The 19,939-nt window shown below is 41.5% G+C and overlaps 1 protein-coding gene across 4 annotated transcripts in view; it reads left to right on the forward strand.

Moving 5' to 3' along the window:
• The window catches only part of dock3 (dedicator of cytokinesis 3), a 918,089-nt gene that overhangs the window by 750,922 nt on the left and 147,228 nt on the right, over positions 1-19,939 (forward strand). For all 4 annotated transcript variants that reach the window (XM_043708484.1, XM_043708482.1, XM_043708483.1 and 1 more), the window contains 2 exons: positions 5,322-5,382; positions 5,835-5,928. In XM_043708484.1, the coding sequence (XP_043564419.1) occupies positions 5,322-5,382; positions 5,835-5,928 (155 nt within the window). The remainder of the gene's footprint in view (positions 1-5,321; positions 5,383-5,834; positions 5,929-19,939) is intronic.

Consider the following 19,939-nt stretch of genomic DNA (forward strand, 5'->3'; position numbering starts at 1 on the left):
GCGTCTGGTGGTGAGGGAGCGGTGGTGGAGGAGGCCCAGCACCTCCATTTCCTCGGCAGAGTGGGAGGGGGAGTTGAAGTGTTGAGCCACTGGGCGATTTGGTTGATTGATGCGGGTGTCTCTGAGATGTTCCCTAAAGCGCTCTGCTAGGAGGCGCCCAGTCTCCCCAATGTAGAGGAGACCGCATCGGGAGCAACGGATACAATAAATGATATTAGTGGATGTGCAGGTAAAACTTTGATGGGCGTTCTGTCCTTGTTGCGGTTGGAGGGGTTGGGTCTGAGGGCGGAGGTGCGGGATGTGGACGAGATGCGTTGGAGGGCATCTTTAACCACGTGGGAAGGGAAATTGCGGTCTCTAAAGAAGGAGGCCATCTGGTGTGTTCTGTGGTGGGAATGGTCCTCCTGGGAGCAGATACGGTGGAGGCGGAGGAATTGGGAATATGGGATGGCATTTTTGCAAGAGGTAGGGTGGGAAGAGGTGGGAACAGCAAACCTCTTATACCAATTCAGAAAAACAAGTCATTGAAAGCAACAGATAGGAAGTACCCTTCTTAAGAAATGTCATAAAATAAATTTCTAGAATGCCAATATTATGTTGAATGGTCAGTGGACATTTTGCAAATTAGACACTGATGCTGGAGTGTCACTCCTTTCTGTTATTATCTAACCTGTTGTGACAGGGGTGCCTGAAATTAAATGGAATTAAGGAATAAGGGATAATTATATATAAAATGAGTGCTAATCGAGTGAGAACTTGACTGGGTGTGATATATGTGGAGGTCGTTCTGCTATAGTGCGTGTTTCGTTATTGCGAATTTGCTATCACACAATTGATGAATCGAGGACACTGTTTCTATAGAACGAACTTTTAAAACATATGTTGGCTGTAACACGATTACATCGCCAACACTTTAAGCACTGTTCCTAAAGCATGATTTTTCTATAATGCGGGGTTACACAAGAATACAAATATTGCGTAATAGAAGAACTACCTGTATGGGGAATCTATACTCAGTGCAATTGGAGTTGGTGGTGTGACAGCTGGGATAAGACTCTGACGAGAAAAGCATAAGCCTGAACTCCAACTGATGTTTAATGCTATCTGGCATGTACCATGGCTGAAGCCTCATTTTTCCAACCATTAGCTACATGACTTCACAAACCAAGGAACACTTAACGAAAATGAGTGGACAGTTAATAGCTAGACTTCAATGTCGATAGAGGATTTTAAATTATGTATACTCTTGATATTATTCCAAATAAGAAGTGCTCATGACAGGGCCAGCTTACTTAAATATGTAACAGATCCACAAGGTATAGGAGCTGAACAAATACACCAAATTCAAATGAGATTTTCTAGAGCTATTAATTTTACCATATTACAGTAAGGTCAGGTGCGAAGTCATTATGTTTACTGTATGTACTTGTGTATATGTCAATCTCATGTATAAATTATCCTCTTATTTTGGCCAAAAACATCTGGTATTTTACATCGACCTCGTGTATAAGTTGACCCTAGTTTTTCAGTGATCTCTTCCTGACTATCCCATAATATTTGTGATACATGGTGAGAAGGGTTTTTTACTGTGAATATCTGTTTTTGATGTAAAGGATTTATCTTATTAACAGTTTTAGCAGGTCTTTTTTAAATAAAATACTATCAGTTGATTTTTTTTTTTATTTTACTGCTCCTCTTTTTATTTCATGAATTGTGTTTTGTACAAATAACCTTGGTAGATGGCCTGACCACCTGCTGGTATGCCTATTAACTTTTGTACATATGTACATGGACCTACATACCCTTTACAGTACTGGCGACTGGAATACGATTTATCCTACCCCCACAACCGAGGAGGTGTGAAAATTCCCCATTTCCTTACTTAAGCTGGTATATGTATATTCACATGTTGGAGAGGAAAATAACACTGAAATTACCAAGGTTGGAGACAGTAAATTCAGACGTAAAGTACATAAGCATGCATTTCAATAAACTTCTTGTGGCTGAAGAGAGAAGATGGATTTCTGATTGCAGAGCTGAAACCAACTGAGAAAGCTCTGCCTCTCAAAGAGCACTTAATGACAATCCAAATTAAATTGAAACATTGGAACACTCAAAACTCAAAGGTTAGCTGCAATTTTCACTAGTGCTGAAGATTCAAGGCATCAATTTAACATCTGTGGGTCTCCATTTAAAATGTTGTGCATCACGTCACCCTAAAGGCTTTAAATAGCATTTTCCTTTCATCTTCCTGTCATACTGGACACTTTGTGTCTGTATGCTTGACTTAATGTCTTTATTATTTTTGTTTGGGGTTAGCAGATAATAAATATGTTCTCTCTTTCATGTAAGAAAACTTTAACTTCTAATTGGCTCCTTGCTGGTACTGTGGAAATTAGCTAAATTTTAATTGAAGTTACTGTATTAACAAGAACTTAAGTCTTTGTTGCAGCCAATGGGGAGGTTTAAAAGTGGGGAGCTAAATCACACCCTCCTCACCTGGCCTTAACAAAATGGACTGCTTGGAGTCTGGGATAGTCCCACAGAATAACCAAAGAAATGGAAAGAGGAATTTTTTTTTTCCTTCAGAAGCTACTAATTTACAAAATGCAAAAAGGTTTTCTTTTGAGTCGGCAATATTAAAGTGGAAACTAAGATGTTCATATTTCAAAATATTGTTTCATAAGTCTGTTCAGCAATGCTATTACACACCCCTGGAGCAGGTGGGACTTCAATCCAGGCCTCCTGGCTCAGGTATGGACACTACCATACAATACCCTATGTACAAGTTCCTTTCCACACTTCAATGCTTTTACAATATAGGATGTGATAACTTACAGAATGTTGTGGTTGATATCTTAGCAGAATTGGGTGTGTCTAGGCACTGAAAGGCAGAGTTCCACCTGCAAACAGAAATTGCAAATCAGGTGATTAAGCATCTAGAGGTTGAAATGTAAGGTGTTGAAGTAGATAAATTAAAATTGGAGCAGCAGAAATTTGAACTAGATTTCCAATAGGAAAGAAAAGAAAAAGAATTCCAGGAACAGGAAAAAGAGACAGGAGAGACAAGAATGACACTGGAAATTTACTGTAATTTAACTGTAATGAAATGGAAAAGGAGAAAGAGAAGCAAGAAAGGGATGAAGAAATGGAGTTTAACTTGAAACATTTTGGGCTGAGAGGGGGAATCCTAATGTGCCATTGAAGTCACCTCTGGTGGGGAAACCACCCTAATGCAGATTTAAGGATTATCGTATTCAAATTTATTCACATCAATCCCCATGTTTGATGAAAAAGAGATTTCTTTGTCTCTTTTGAATAATAAGTACTGTAAAGTGGCTAGTCCAACAATGATGTGGATATGCCAGCATTGGACTGGAGTGGACAAAGTCAGAAGTCACACAACATCAGGTTACAGTTCAACAGATTTATTAAAGTCTTTTGGAACACTGGTCCTTAGTCCAACAGTAGACACTGCTGTTGCAGTGTAGGACAAGAAGATTTTACTAAGTTTACTCCCTCTTGTCTGAGGGGAGTGCAACTAACTAGAGGCAACACAAGGTGCTATCTTAGATGTGTACCAGTTAGTACCAAACATTCTGTACCACCAAAAATAACCTAAACATACATAACAGAAATTTGAATGGCTTAAGCAGCTTGTTTTTGACTGTTAATTGCAAATACTTAAATTGGAGCCATTTGCCAAAATGTTTGTGAAGTAATTGTTCTTATGGAATTCAAAGTCTCCAAACCCTTGCCAATTTCATAAACTCAGATAGACTGTGGTCTTGAAACTTTCACACACCAAAGGGAGATAAGGGAGAAGTAAATACCCTCAGACAAGCTTGAGAGAAAAGGAAAGTAATGCAGAAAAAGCAGAACTGTCCCTGACCATTAAATGATGAGATCTGGACAGGAAACAGCTGGGAAACCACCCCGAGTGCTTTCACTGCAGGAAGCCCCACTATTAATAGAAAATTATACGCAGGCTACTAGTCTCTGCAACATTAAAGATGGTCAAACAGGATCATGCTTGATCTTGGATAAACATCAACACTGGACGTTTGATAGTATCAAGGAAATACTGTCTTCAGCAACATTGTTCTGCTATGCTGCAGACCTATCCACTAAAATCGCACAAGTAACACAATTAGAAATCATGTCATCAATAGCTTTGGAGACTCACAGCCACCAAACTGAACTGTGAACTTGGTTATACCAGGTGCCCCGATGTTTTTATTGAGGTCTTTAGGAATGATGACTCTTCTATTATTGACAAACAAGACATCCAGGAGTCGCACTGTTAAAAGTACTGCTTAAGAATACAGTAGCTAGGAACAACTTCAGACCATCTTGTAGCACAGAACCCACATATCTATGTGCACTTGGGCTGCTCAAATTTCCTCCAGCTTCAGGAAGGTTGCCAAGGGTTCTTCTCCTTAGGTGTTCAAAATAATGAAGGGTCTAGACAAAGTAGGTAGAGAGAAATTGTTCAGGTTGGCTTAAGGATCAAAACCAGAAATCCAGATTAAAGGCAATTGGCAAAAGAGCCAAAGGCAATATGCGGAGTACCATTTTTTATGCATCTAGACCTGTCACACACTCCCTGAGTGTGCAATGGAGGGATGGATATTCAATTGCAGCTTTCAAAGAGGAGCTGGATAAGCATTTGCAGAGCAAGCTTTCTCAGAGTTTTAAGGCAAGAGTGAGTCTGGTGAAATTTCTCTTGCAGTCAGTGGCGTGGAGTTGACAGTTGTCATCTTCTGTACTATAGAGTCATTGGGATGTACAGCATTTAAACAGATGCTTTGGTCCAACTCGGCATGCCAACTAAATTAGTTCAGTCCTATTTGTCATTTGGCCCATATCCCTCTCAACCCTTTCTAATCATACACCCATGCCAAGGCCTTTTAAATGTTGTAATTGTACCAGCCTCTGTCACCACCTGTAGCAGCTCATTTCATACACCGCCCTCTGCGTGAAAACGTTGCCCCTTTTGACCCCTTTTATATGTTTCTTCTCTCACCTTAAATCTATCCCCTCTAGTTTGGACTCTCCTACCATGGGGAAAATTCTGTGATCTGTGTAAATTGATGACCTTTGGCACTTGTATGTTCAATCATTTGATGAAACTTGTAGATGTAATTATCCGTGAAATGAACTCCGATCAGGTGTAGCATCTTAAGTCTGCTTCCATGTAGAAGGTTAACTGTGTAGTATCAGAACTGAAATCCTGTGCAGAAACCACAATTCAGAAGCTACTAATTCCTGTTATGTGACATGCTAAATTTTTTGAACTCAAGTGCATTTCTTCTCCTCAGGGACTGTATGAAAGGGGATGAAACTGAAAATAAGAAGATTGGCTGTACTGTTAATTTGCTGGTAAGCAAGAAATTTTCTTTCTGCTTAAATTTTATTTGTACTCATAACACAGAGTGCATTAAAATGTTTTAGCAATTTTGGTACCCAACATCAGCAGCAAATACTTTTAGGTCAAGCACATCTACAGAGTTAAGATTATCAAGCATTTTGCACTTAAGTCTGACATAGAATGCCTCAGATGGAGCATTAGATGTTCTCAGTGTAGCCATGTCAAGCACACTTAGGTCAGATACAGTATAGGTTAGGCAAAGACACAATCTCATCAAAGACATTCAGGGTAGGTACAGAATGGATTATATGTAGATACATGCTCCCAGGGCAGTGTTGTTTGAGACATTAAAAAAAATCAATGGGCAGGAATTAATAAGTGAAGAGCGCCTAATTTAAAATGATCTCTTTCACTTGCCTGTTCCAATTCCAGTATGCTTACAGATATTTACATTTTTTTTCAGAATTTTTACAAATCTGAGATTAACAAGGAGGAAATGTATATCCGTTACATCCATAAACTGTGTGACATGCATCTTCAGGCTGATAATTATACAGGTAAGAAGCAATAAGCTTGTTCCTATCTATATTTTAAACATGACTGGATGTTTTGGATAATTTCATCCTGGATTTATTGTACTTCTGGTCACTTTTCTAGTGATTTTTTTAAAAAAGGAGGATCTACATCTCTTCAAAAAGAATCTTAAAATATGTTCTTCTGTTTTACCATGTCCACCATTCAGCCTCACTTTTAAAGTTGAATAGTCAATATAGTGGAATCTTTATTCTTTAATTCAGGCTTGATGAATAATGGAAATTATATCATGAGTGTTTATATTTTGTCAGTTTCACCCATTTAATGACATTCTAGGTTCAGAACTGAAGGTTGTCAGTTCAAGTATCCCCAAAGAGGTACTGTCCTTAAGATGAGATATTAAACTGAGGATATTTCTGATGGTTAAAGTGAATGTAAACAAAAAATCCCAACACAATTAACAAAAAAAAAGCATGGAGTTCACCTCCCATTCTAGTTAAAACTCGTCCTGAACCTGCAGTACCTAAAGCAGTTTATTTGATTATCATGTTATTTGTTTGGTATGTGTAAAATAGCAACATTTCAATACTGCATTTCAATATTTAATTGCATGGAAAGTGCTTTGACATGTTTTTGAGAGATGTGACAAAGAACTTTATAAATGCAAGTTAAAACCATATGATATAGAGTGAAGATACAAAGGACCTGAAGTAAGCTGAGGATCGAAGGATCCCCAATTAGTAACTTCATGCAGTATCTAATGATCAGATTTTATTTGAAGATTTCCAATGGTGAGATCCTTTCTATTCAAAAGGTCCCATTAGTATCACTGTTCTCTTTAGGTCAGGTAAGACATTGATAAGACTCTTTGTGGTTTTCAGATAGCTGACTTTGAATCATCAGTTCTGTGTTCTGAGATATGTGGGAAATATCTGCATCAGAAATGAGTTTGCACTCAACATATAACGTAGAAACCCAATAGAGAGGTCTAGGTTTCTACATCAACTGAATTTGTGAACATGATGACAGATTTCCATTGGTAACCGAAATGCAGACTGATCTGAGGGATTCATGTTTCCTAATTCTGAGATACAGCGAGAAACTCAGATCACAGGGATCCTAAAGATAAGACTAAAAAACACTCAAAAATATGGAGGGTAATTATCTAATGCAATGTTCTCAGTCAACAGTAGATAGATAGAATTCAGTTTTAAGATTTTGAAGTGTTGAGCCTTGGCTCTGCAACACTGTTTTGGTGGTCTCTGATGAACTGTAAACTTTCATTATCCACCACAGATTAAAATTTGAGGATCTAAATTGCTATTAAATGGGATCTCTTTCAAACCAGGCAAGTTGAATTTGATTGGTCAGGGAATCACAATCAGGATCCAGTCCTTTCTTCCATGACAAAGGTGCAATGTGTGGAAACATTGCTTTCGCTCAACAAAAAAACAGGGCCCTGTGCGTGAACAAATGTAGCTTCTAAAATATGCAAATGAATCATACTGCAAGCCTGACTGATAATCTTAAACTGGTTTCCAGTATCATTCTTAATGTAGTTAAGATTATTTAGTACATGTAAACCCAAAGCAGAATCGCATCTAATATTAGAGACTAGGGTGGAATCTTCCCAGCCACTGAACAACATGGCCATTAGTGAAAATTTGGGAAAATCAGGTGAGATTAGCAGTAAGGAGGTTCCTGACATCAAAAGCAAAAGGCGAAAGTGAGGACTGCAAATGCTGGAGATCAGTGTCAAGATTAGAGTGGTGCTGGAAAAGCACAGCAGATCAGGCAGCATCCGAGGAGCAGGAAAATCGACATTTCAGACCAGCACCACTCCATTCAAAAGCAAAAGTCCCATTCTCCTACCAAGTGTTGAACAGCAAGTTGAGAAGCTCAGTAGTGAGCAGCAAGATACCTATAGTATATATTAACGCGCATTGATATTATTAATTCATCATCTCATTTATATGCAGTTTGCTATTCTCTCATCTGCTGGACAAAAAGTAGACAGCAACAGTTCCCGACACGACAGTCAGGGTTTAGTCCAGCAACCTCAGCTCTCTACTTGCTCCTCTAGCCATCCATTTGGACACCATTCAGCAATATTTCAGGGCAAGCTGCACAGGCATATACCCAACCCCAACCCCCACCCACACCCCACACCTCAATCAACATTGGCTTCCACAGATACACCCCCATGGCACATCGCCAATACGCATGTATTACAGTTCTGCACTGCAATGGTGCACTTTGGAGTGCACCAACACCTTTCATTGGAATGCTGTTTCATTGAAAGTACCCAACTTATAGATTGGACAAGGGTACACCTCGAGGTTCCTCACTTGCTCTCTGAGCACTGACTCACTTTACTTGGATGCTCATAGCATCTCTGCTTTGCCCTGCTTTATCTTGCTTTTTTGCACTTTTCTCCCATAGCCAGAGTTTACAAGCTCACAATATTTTGGTTTTGTTGTGCCTTTTAATGCAAGCACAAAGCCATGCACCTTGTCATGGTTGCAGAAGCCATCAATCAAGGCATGGATAGATGTTGTCACTATACAATGCCTATCTCAAATCTAACATAGGCAGCGAACATACTGAATGTGCAGTATTTAAGTGGTCATGTCTCAAAATCAAAGAGAAGTAGTCCTCAGCCAAATAAAGGGAGGCACCCTTCTGGCATACCTTCAGTCGGATGGTCTTGGCACAAAAGATTAAGGGCAGCCTGTGATCTCAGTCCTGTGATTTGGGCACAGCTAATTGACTGATGATGACTCACCAAAGCCTGTTTATCATCTTCAAGACACAAGGCAGGAATGTGATGGAATGCTCCCCAATTGCCTGGATGTGTGTAGCTCCAACACTCAAGAAACTTGACAGCAACCAGGACAAAACAGCCAGCTTGATTGGCACCACATCCACAAGTATCCACTCCCTCTACCACCAAAATATAGTAGCAGCAGTGTGTATTATTTTCAAAATGCACTGCAGAAATTCACCAAAGATCCTTAGACAGCACCTTCCAACCCTATGATCACTTCCATCTAGAAGAACAAGGGCAGCACAAACATGGGAACACCACTTGCAAATTCCCCTCCAAGTGAGTCACCATCCTGACTTGGAAATACATCGCCTTACCTTCACCATAACTGGGTCAAAACCTGGAATTCCATTCGCAGTGGCATTGTGGGTCATTATACAGCATATAGACTGCAGTGTTTCAAGATGACCGCTCACCACCACCTTCTAAAGGGCAAGTAAGGACAGCAATAAAATGCTGGTCAGCCAGTGATGCCTACCTCCCATGAGTGAATTAAAAAACAAGGATCAGGGCCCTTTCCTCATAAGGGATGAGAAGCCAAATGTTGCAACTTCTTCACTTGTCTTGGCCAAAGAAGGGCAGAAAGAGCCCTTTTTCTCCTGGAGTGAGACAAAGGGCAGGCGATTTGAGTGACCTGAAAGTAGCTAGCACAGCAGTTAGTGGTGATGCAAGTGTCCAGGTAAGTGAGTCAGCAGCACAAAGAGTGTGCAGGATTCATGATGTGGGGGGGATTGGGTGGGTAAGAGTGTCTGAGGGCAAATATGGTACACAATAGTGATGCTTGGTAGAAGATGTGTGCTGTAGAAGAGAGACTGAATGTGAGGTTAAAAAAAAGAGAAGATGGGACACTCGAACTTGCTGAGTAGAGAAAGTTATTGATTTTCTTCCTGCATTATTGACATTACTCTAGACCATGAAATCAGCACTGACCCAGGAAGCAACCCCAAGCCTAATTGGCTCTGTCTGATATCACAGTCTCCTCTGCTGGTCCTGAAGGAAGAGAACACTCCTCTGCACCACCTCACCCCTCAGAGCCTGCAGGTTCCTGTCAGCAAAATGGGATGGTAATTTTCCTCTGACATGTCCTGGGCAATTCACATCAAGTGTGTAGTTCAGCTCCGGTCTGACAGCACTTGACCTGCTGCATAGCTTGGATTTTATGGTACTGGTGCCAGAAATTCCAGAGGCCCAGCAGTGGTGAGTATTTCTGCCTGTTTTACGGGGGAGAAAAGGACAAGTGGGTGCAATAGAGGTGTGGTGCACAGGTAATAAGGCAAGTTGGGGAAGATAGTACGAGTAATCTCAGATAGCCTCATGGAGAGAAACCCTCCATGAAACTTGACAAAATTGGCTATTAACTGATTTCTGGTAAAATTAACCCAATGTTTTGAATGTGAAAACACAGGCTGGTTGAGCATGGTTGTCATGCCGCCTGCTGTGTGCAGTTATTGCAGGCCTGTTGCTTCATGAAATTTTCTGAAATGAACGAGTTGAAATTTGAAATCAGATTCAGCAGCCATGAGGGCGGTTGAGCATTAGATATTTGTCCATACAGATGGGCTCAACAGGTCATCAAGAGAGAGAAAGTTTTAGTACCAGACTAATTCTATGTTTACAACATCTGCTAATTGCCTGCACTTTTTCAGAAGGACTGCAGCTGATTTCCTGCATCTCTGATATTTCTCAGAACACTTGGGTTCTGCATGAAATGATCATTCTGGTTTTGTTTTTATAGAATTCAATACTTAACATGGCTGTTATCCCAAACTGTCAGATCATGTTTCCATATTCAGTACTAAAACAAAGGGAAACTCCACAGGTTTGACAGCATCTACAGAGAGAAAATGAGTTAATGTTTGGAGTCCCATGAAGCTTCATTAGAACTGAAAATAGCTTGGAAAAGGTGGTATTTATGCTGATCACCAGGTGAGGGGGAGTGAATAGAGAACATGGAGATGGAGCTGAGAGAGAGAAGGGATAAGTGAAAAAGCAAGCTGAGATAGCTGATGATAAGCAGTGAGAGAGAAAATGGTCTGGCTGTACAATATAATGTAAGACCAAAGGATGTAGATAGAGGATAACCGACATAGAGGACGGTGATAGTGTTCTGAAATGGCAAAAGATGAGATGTTCCTCTAGCTTCCGTTAAGCCTTGCTAGAGCACCATAGTAGACTTGAGTCAGCAATGCTGGCATGGAAACACAATGTTCTGTTGCAGTGGTGGGCAACGGGTAGCTCGGGGTCATTTTCACAGATCAAGTATTTGGCAAAACAGTCACCCAGTCTGCATTTAGTCTTCCCCGTGTACATTATGAACTGTGAATACAATAGATTAGATTTAATGAATTGCAGATAAATTGCTGCTTCACCTGGAATGTGTGCCTAGAGCCTTAGATAGTAAGGAGGGATGATGTAAATCGGCAGGTGTTGTACCTTCTATGTTTGCATGGGCAAGTGGCACAGGGTTGTGAGAAGGTATTGGGATGAGTGGACCAACATGTCCAGAGGAAATGATTCTCCTAGAATGCTGACAAGGGAGGGGAGGGGAGTCAGTCTGATGGTGGCATCCTGCTGGAGATGGTGGAAATGGCACCTAATGGTAATTTGGGTACAGATGCTGGTGGGGTGGAAAATGAGAACAAAGGGAAGAACAACCTATCATTGTTTTGGAGGGGAGGAAAGGGGTGAGGGCAGAAGTGTAAAAAATGGGTCGGACACAGCTTAGGACCGTATCACCCACAGTGGCAGGCAATCATCAGTTAAAGAAAAAGGTGGACATTTCTGAAGCTCCCTTGTGTAAGGGTGGGACTATCAGAAAAGATAAGACAGAGATGGTGAAAATGGGATAATGGAGCAGAATCCTTATTAGAGTTTGAGGATGTAAATTCAAAGTAGCTGTGGGAGTTGGTGGATTTGAAATGGTTATCGGTGGTGAGCCGATCAGAAGAAATGGAAGCAAAGATGTTGTGGAAGGGAAGGGAGGAGTCACAGGTGAAGGTGAGATGAGGGTGGAAATCAGAGGCAAAGTTGATTTAATTATCCAATTCCGGATGAGAGAGAGAAGCAGCACCAATGATGTGTTCTACGTAATGTTCTGCATAATCCACAAAGAGACAGGCATAACTGGGGCCCATGCAGATACTACACCTTTGATCTGAAGAAAGTGAGAGGAGTTAAATATTCAAAGTAAGAATGAGCTCAGCCACTCAGAGGAGAGTGGTGATGAATGGGGCCGATTCACATCTTCTGTCAAGGAAGAAACGGAGAGCCCCAAAACCATCCTGCTGGGGAATGGATATGTAAAGGGATTGAACATCCCTGGTGAAGAGGGGTTGACAGATGCTGGTAAACTGGAAATTTTTAAAGCCAGATAAGGTGTTAGACAAATCATAGATAAAATTGGGAAAGGACTAGACAACAGGAGATAAATTCAAGTCAAGAATGGAAGAAATTGGTTCCAAGGGCCAGAGCAGGTTGAAACAATGGGTCTGCCTTATCAGCCTTCTTTGTACATTTTGGGAAAAAGTGGACTGCATAAGGTTGTGGGACTCTGAGGTGAGAAGCTGTGGGAGGTAGATTCCCAGATAAGATGAGGTTAGTGCCCATCATGGAGACAATAGCTTGATGTTCAGTGGTGGGGTCATGGTCCAGGGAGAGATAGAATGAGGTAGCTGCAAGCTCGCACTCAGCTTCCTCAAAGTAGATGCCACTACACCAGGTATCATCTTTATTGGCAGGTTTGATTATAAAGTCAGGGTTGGGTCTGAGAGCATGGAGAGTAGTAAATTCAGCAAGTTAGGTTCAAATAGGTGAGGGAGCCGAGACCTTAAGAGAAGCAATGTCACATTGACAGTCCTTAATGAGCAAGTCAAGTACAAGTAAGAGACCAGAGGGAGGCATCCAGGTAGAGGGAGAGTATTAGATGTAGGTGAAGGGGCCTGTGAGGTGGAATGGGACGAGAATCCCTGCCCAAAGAAATAAGGCAAAGAGAATAAAGCTGACTGAAAAAGATCTTAACATTGTGTCATACCCGAAATATACTGAGGTGAGGGGATGAGGAATGATACAAAGTCCTTTGCTGAGTGCAGAACCTTTAACATCAGTGGGGAAGGTCAGAAGGTGTGGTAAATGCCTGATGAGGTAGAGCTAGAGGAAGGGATGGAGTTAGAGAGAAGGAGAAGAAGATTTGAGAAGAGCCTGGCTATCTGAGTTGTTGCAGCTCGCACTCCTTAATAAAGATGTACAGCATGGAAACAGACCCTTCAGTCCAACTCATCCGTGCTGACCAGATAACCCAACCTAATCTAGTCCCACTTGCCAACACCCAGCCCATATCCCTCCACACCCTTCCTATTCATATATCTATCCAGATGCCTTTTAAATGTTGCAATTTAATAGCCTCCACCACTTCCTCTGGCAGCTCATTCCATACATGTACCACCCTCTGCTTGAAAAGGTTGCTCCTTAGGTCTCTTTCATATATTTCCCCTCTCACCCTAAACCTATGCCCTCTATTTCTGGACACCCCCACCCCAGGGAAAAAGACTTTATCCTATCCATGCCCCTCATGATTTTATAAACTTAAATACTTCAGTCTTCCTTGGCAGGGAATTGAACCCCAGTCTCCCACATGACAGACAGGGATACTAACCACTATACTAACAACAAAATACCTCAAAGGAAGAGAAAAAGTTTCTTCTTTAAATGTCAAATGAAGTAGTACGGGGGGGATAACTTGAAGCTGTGCTGATGGAGAGAGAGAGAGGTTGCATATGGCAGTGTGTTACACTGAGTATGGATCTGAGAACAACTGATTGAGGACTGTTGTACATCATGGAGATATGTATGTTTCTGAATGGATTTAAAATACAAAGGTGAAACTTCAGTGGGAATCCATATGGAGTAAGTCTGAGCTGAAGGCAGTCATCGAGGAATGAGATATGGCTATGAAAGCAAATTACGACATATATTCAGTATTGGGCTAGTCCAGATCTGCAGTATACTCCTATCCATTGACTTTCAGCCAAAGTCTTTATAAATGTCTCAACTTATTCATTTGAATGGCTCCAATTGTTCCAGGTCTGATGATGTAGGAAAAGTCTGTAATACTTCTTGAAATAAGCAGTCTAATTCCCCTATATAGTTGATCATAGCTGAATCTGCAAGAAAAGTCAGGCTTTTTGTGAGTATTTGTTTTTACAAACATGTTCAGTTTTAAGAGGAGAATACAATTTGTTAGAAAGTCTATGATATAATTGTAGTGGTTGTAATGAGGTCAGCCAGCTGGACTCATAGAATATGTCACTGATGGTGGCTGTTAATCTGATCCAGACAGGAGCCCTGGCTGACATAAAAAGCTTAAGTGTCAGAGATACTGACACTCTGGTATATGATTCTATATGAGACAATACAATAGTTAAGGACTGGTCATGTGTAAATAAAAGGTGACTTGGTGATGGGATACCCACCGCTGTGGAGTTATTTCAATAAGTACGTTTGTGACAATGGAAATATCTTGGAATTCAGTTCAGTAGAAGTTTCAAGGACTGTGGTAATCTCTTAATCTTCATACTGAATAACTTCACACTGTAGGGTATTCTGTGATTCTAGAAAAGTCTTAGTATCAGCAAACAGAAAAGATGTAGTGTGTGATGGCAGCAAAACCAATTCATCAAAGGCTCATATTTACAACCTTAACTTAAAAATTAGTCCACTGCACAGATAGTCCTAGATCTACTCCACCAAAAGTGCCATAAATCTTCAACTGTCAAATATTTAATTCCTACCACCTAGTTAAAAATGCTCATAAGTTTTTACAAGAGCACCTTACACACACTTAGGGCAGAAGAGAGAAAGTTTAAGACGTGTAAGATGTAGATTGAAAGCAACTTTGAGAAATTACTCAGTGCTAAGACTAAAATTAAAGGGAAATGGGAACATTTTGGGGAGGAAGTCAGTAAGTCAGATTAGCTAGTTATAATCACATTATTTTTGAGATCTTGCTGTGTACAAATTGGCAGTTGTGTTTCCTATATTATTGAAGTGTCTGTGTGCAATCATAAAATCATGTGGAAGCAAGCCATTCAGGCCATCGAGTTCACACTGATCCTCCAAAGCACATCCCACCCACCCACCTCCATCCTAACCCTGTAACACTGCATTTCCCCTGACTAATCCATTCAGACTGCACATCTCTAGACACTATGGGCAGCCAGCTAGACTCACAGAATATGAGTTCACTTATTGCGGCTGTTAATCTGGTCCAGGCAGGAGTCCTGGCTGACATTAAAAGATTAATTGTCAGAGATTTAGCATGGAGAAAGTGAGGTCTGCAGATGCTGGAGATCAGAGCTGGAAATGTGTTGCTGGAAAAGCGCAGCAGGTCAGGCAGCATCCAGGGAACAGGAGAATCGACGTTGCAGCTTCTGAAGTTTATCAGTAGCGTGTTTGCTCAATTACTGACAGTCAAATACAAAAATACATCATTCACATTTTAATGGTGTTTTACAGAAATAGGAGAAAGGCTTTTAGTCAAGAAAAGCTGTAAAGAATGTGAAGAGGCCATTCAGTCCCTCAATTCCATTCCACATGAGCAGCAGTTGAGCACAGAGCTATTGGAGCATGTTACTCTGGAGCAGTTGGAGGACATCCATTTTCACAAACTTGGGATCAGGAGGGAATCATTCAACTGCTTGAAACTGGGACACAGGACACTCAACTGCTCGAGACTGGGGCACAGGAACAGGAGGGAGTCATTCAACTGCTCGATACTGGGACACAGGAACAGGAGGGAGTCACTCAACTGCTCGAGACTGGGACACCGGAACAGGAAGCAGTCGCTCAACTGCTCGAGACTGGGACATAAGAACAGGAGAGAGTCATTCAACTGCACTAGACTGGGATATAGGGACAAAGGCAGTCATTCAACTGCTCGAGACTGGGACACAGGAACAGGAGGCAGTCACTCAACTGCTCGAGACCGGGACACAGGAACAGGAGGCAGTCACTCAACTGCTCGAGACTGGGACACAGGAACAGGAGAGAATCATTCAACTGCTCGAGACTGGGACACAGGAAGTGGAGGGAGTCACTCAACTGCTCGAGACTGGGACACAGGTACAGGATGGAGTCACTCAACTGCTTGAGACTGGGACACAGGAACAGGAGGGAGTCACTCAACTGCTCAACTGGGACACCGGGAAATCTAGAGGCTTGTGAGGCCCGAGGATCCTGTTATGCAGTAGCAGGAGGGGGGGACTCACTCCCCACCAGTATGGGACACTGGGAGAGAATGGGAGTTTGCTTGGAACAAACACAAATATATGAATAAGTTGCATTCGTGGTCCACACAATCCTGCCCCAACATTCACTAAGACCACGGCTGATCTGATTGTGATTCCTTCGTTCCATTGTACGGAGACTGTCCACTCTGCAGCCTCTACTCCATTTGTTGGAAATGTTGCAGACTCAGATGCTGCAACAACAGTCACCATGACTCATCCAGAGGGTCGGGTCTAACCGGATGAGTCTGGATCTGAAGGGTCCAATAACAAGAATGAAAACACAAAATGAAGGTATTGCCAGATGTTTAGTTCTCTCAATTTCGCAATCCAACTCACATAACCAGCCCATCCATTATACTTTCAGGTTGTAGCACTGTGTCGCTATGGCTAGCGTACTGCTGAATGCAACCCAGCAATATCCAGAATGGAACGCTGTGCAGCCCACACCAATACTTGATCTATAATCATGGGCTAATTGTCCAGCTCGGGGAGCTCTGCAGACTGCACTGGTTCATTCATATATAAAACCAGGCTGTTGCATTGTTCAGTAACACTGTGTTAGATCACTGCCCAGTGTGGGGAAACTTGCAGCCAATGTTGGAAGTGACAGGATGTGCAGCTCCCATCCATTTACAGCTCCATATCTCCACTGTGCCTTGACAAGGGGTGCCATTGATGTGAAAATCACTGCGATGTAGAGATGTAAATGGAAACAGTTTAAATACCAATAGTTCTGATTAAGGCGAGTATCACACCAGTATTTAAAGTTGAAATACCTGAGACAATATCCAATGAGGTTTCGTGAATGGTGCAAAGTAAATAAAGGGGGATGGTAATGTTATAGTGGTTGCACTATAATCAACAATGTGAATTAGAGGAACAAATATGCAGGGGGACTGGGGAGACTTGCAGGAACAATAGGGTTGTTACAATAGATGATTTCAATTTTCCTAACATAGACTGGGGCTTCCAGATGGTTAAGAACTTAGATGGAACGTAATTTGTTAAGTGTGTTCAGCAAGGTTTCCACAATCAATATATAGAGTATCGTACTCGGGAAGGGACAAACTTCCACTACTGTTGGGAAATAGGACAGGATAGGTGAAGGAGATAAAGTGTGGGAGCATTTTGGTAAAAGTGATCAGAGTTGTATTAATTTTAAAATAGGTATGGTAGGGACAAGATTGGTCCATAGATTCAAGTTCTAAATTGGGGCAAGGCGTATGTTGTTGGAGTTAGACAGGAGATTGCAGGGGATGATTGGAGTTGATTGTTTCCAGGTAAAAGGATCTCGGGCAAGTGGGAGGGCTTTAAAAGTGAGATAGCTCGAGTTCAAGGTTTCCATTTTCCTATGAGGGTGAAGGTTATGTGAGACTGGAAGAGAGAACCCTGGATGTCAAGAGATATTGAGGCTTTGACCAGAAAAATTGAGGCGTGGCTCATGTACAGGCAGCTCGTATCAAGGGAATCCCTGGAGTATTACAGGGGATAGAGGAGATTACTGAAAAAGGAAATCAGCAGGACCATAAGGGGGTATGGGGTAGTCATGGCTGAGAAGATTAGAGTGAATCCAAATTCAGTATAGGGAAGATAAAGAGCAACTAGAGAGAGAATAGGATGCTAGAAAATCTAAAACCGGCATGCATGCGTAAAACCTCAAGAGATGGGTGAAGTCCTCAATTTCCCCTCTATGTTTATCATGAAGAAATACATGAAGATCTGTGACCTTTAGGAGGTTAGTTGTCATATCTTGGTACTTTCCATATCACAGTAGAGTTGCTGTTGGACATATTAGAACGCAGAAAGTCAGACAAATCTCTTGGTCCTGACCAGATATATCTAAGATCACTGTCAGAGGCGACAGAAAAAGCTTAGGGACAAAGATCCCGGAAGACTTGGCGGTAGCAAATGTTGTGCCCTTATTCCAGAAAGGCTGCGAAGAAAAGCCTAGGAAATGTGGACCAGTAAGCTTCACACCTGTTTTCGGTGAACCACTTGAGAAGGTTCTGAGAAATAAGATATGCATGCATTTGGAAAGACAGAGTTTGACTTGGAGCAGTCAGCATGGCTTTGTGCGTGGCGGATCATGCCTTACAAATTTTGTTAGAGATTTTTGAGGAAATGACCAGGAAGGTTGATGAGAGCAGGGTTGTAGACATATTATATATGGATTTCAGTAAGGCCTTTGATAAAGTTTCACATAGTAGGCCGCTCTAGAAGGCTAGATCGCATGGAATCCAAGGTGAACTGGCAAATTAGACTGAGCTGCCAGTGGAAATGGTTGAAGTCGGTACAATAACAACATTGAAAAGGCATTTGGACAAATACACAGATAGGAAAGGATTAGATGGATACAGAGTAAAGGCAGGGAAATGGCAAATTGGTAGATAAGGTGCAATTACACCTTGGTTTGTTGACAGAGCACGGTGGGCGTATTGGATGGGCGAGTACAGAGGGGGAACATTCCCATCCCAGAAGGTGCCACACCACCAGACCCACCGAGCATGGTCTGTGCTCACTACCGAGTTCAATGCAGTATTTGAGGTCTGAAGAAATGTCCAACAAAACAGGATAAGCATCAATAACCTTCCCCGCTCTGTCAGGAGAAGGGTCACCGTATTTTGTCTGCTCCCTCACAATCACTGTATATCTGTGATTGCAACTACCCCCGAACAAGGCTCATGGTCCCCCACTCTCACTACTGCATGCAACACTTTCTCTCTCTCTCTCCTTTGCAATACCTCCCACACAGTCATAGAATATTCTGGAGAATGCCGATTATAGAATGTTCCAGATAATGTTCCAAATATTTCCCAGTTTCAGGAAAATGGTAGTGGGCCAGTGTGTAACACATAAGAGTTACTTGACTCACCTTAATGATATTAAACCAAAAACAACTTCTAAACACGTCTCGTTATAAATACAATTTCGAGCAAAAAAACATTTTTACCCTCAGGCGTTATCTTGACCGTTATCTGAACTGTACCACTTTCCTTATTATGCATGTTTCTCTTAAACTTTGTCTGTGACTGTTTCTGTCTGTAACAGTTACACAGTCTCCCACTCAGTTGGCAGGACGGCAGGTTAGTGATGTAGAGGCAGAGCAACAGCGCAGGTTCAGTTCCTCACACTGACAAAGATTACCATGAAGGAGACACTCTCTCAGCCTCACCCCATCACCCGAGATGTGGTGATCCTCAGGATAAACCACCATGAGTGGTCTTTCTAATGACAGTTTTTTGGGACTGTATTCTATCAATGTTAGCATTTTAATTTAAAAAAAATATTTAAGAAGAGATTTTAGTATTATAATAAACCAATAACAACACAACTCAAATAACTGAAAAAAATTACATCCAATTTCATGTACATACAAAACAAATTAAAACACTACACAGACAGAAGAAAAAAACAAAACTAAACAAACAATAATGAATAAATAATACAGCTCAGCATAACAAAAGGACAGCTCTTGTTCATCAAGAGCATTAACTGATACACATTTTTATGTTCATAGTTCTTCCTCTCCGGGGGTGGGGGAGTTCAGACATCCAACGCAACAGAATATTTTTCCTAGCACGGAAAGTACAGAATGATAGTATAAAACTTTTTTCCCATATTTATCTTTGGAAAGTACCCTGGGCAGGCCCAGGAAAACAGAAACCAAGTCCATCTCCAATTCAGTCCCCAATACACACTCTATCACATCTGACACAGTGCTCCAATATAGATGAAGTCTGCAGCAGGACCACAAGCAATGAGTAAGAGTGCCTGTAGACATTCTGCATTTAGGACATGCTGAAGATAATCCCACTTTGCATTTTGAGAGACAATTTGGGGTCAGATAGACACTACGAAGAATTTTCAACTGCATGGAATGGGCCCTATTACAGATCAAAATCCTTCGATCATTTTCACAAATAT

Source organism: Chiloscyllium plagiosum, chromosome 18, assembly GCF_004010195.1.
Source record: "Chiloscyllium plagiosum isolate BGI_BamShark_2017 chromosome 18, ASM401019v2, whole genome shotgun sequence".
Taxonomy (NCBI): domain Eukaryota; kingdom Metazoa; phylum Chordata; class Chondrichthyes; order Orectolobiformes; family Hemiscylliidae; genus Chiloscyllium; species Chiloscyllium plagiosum.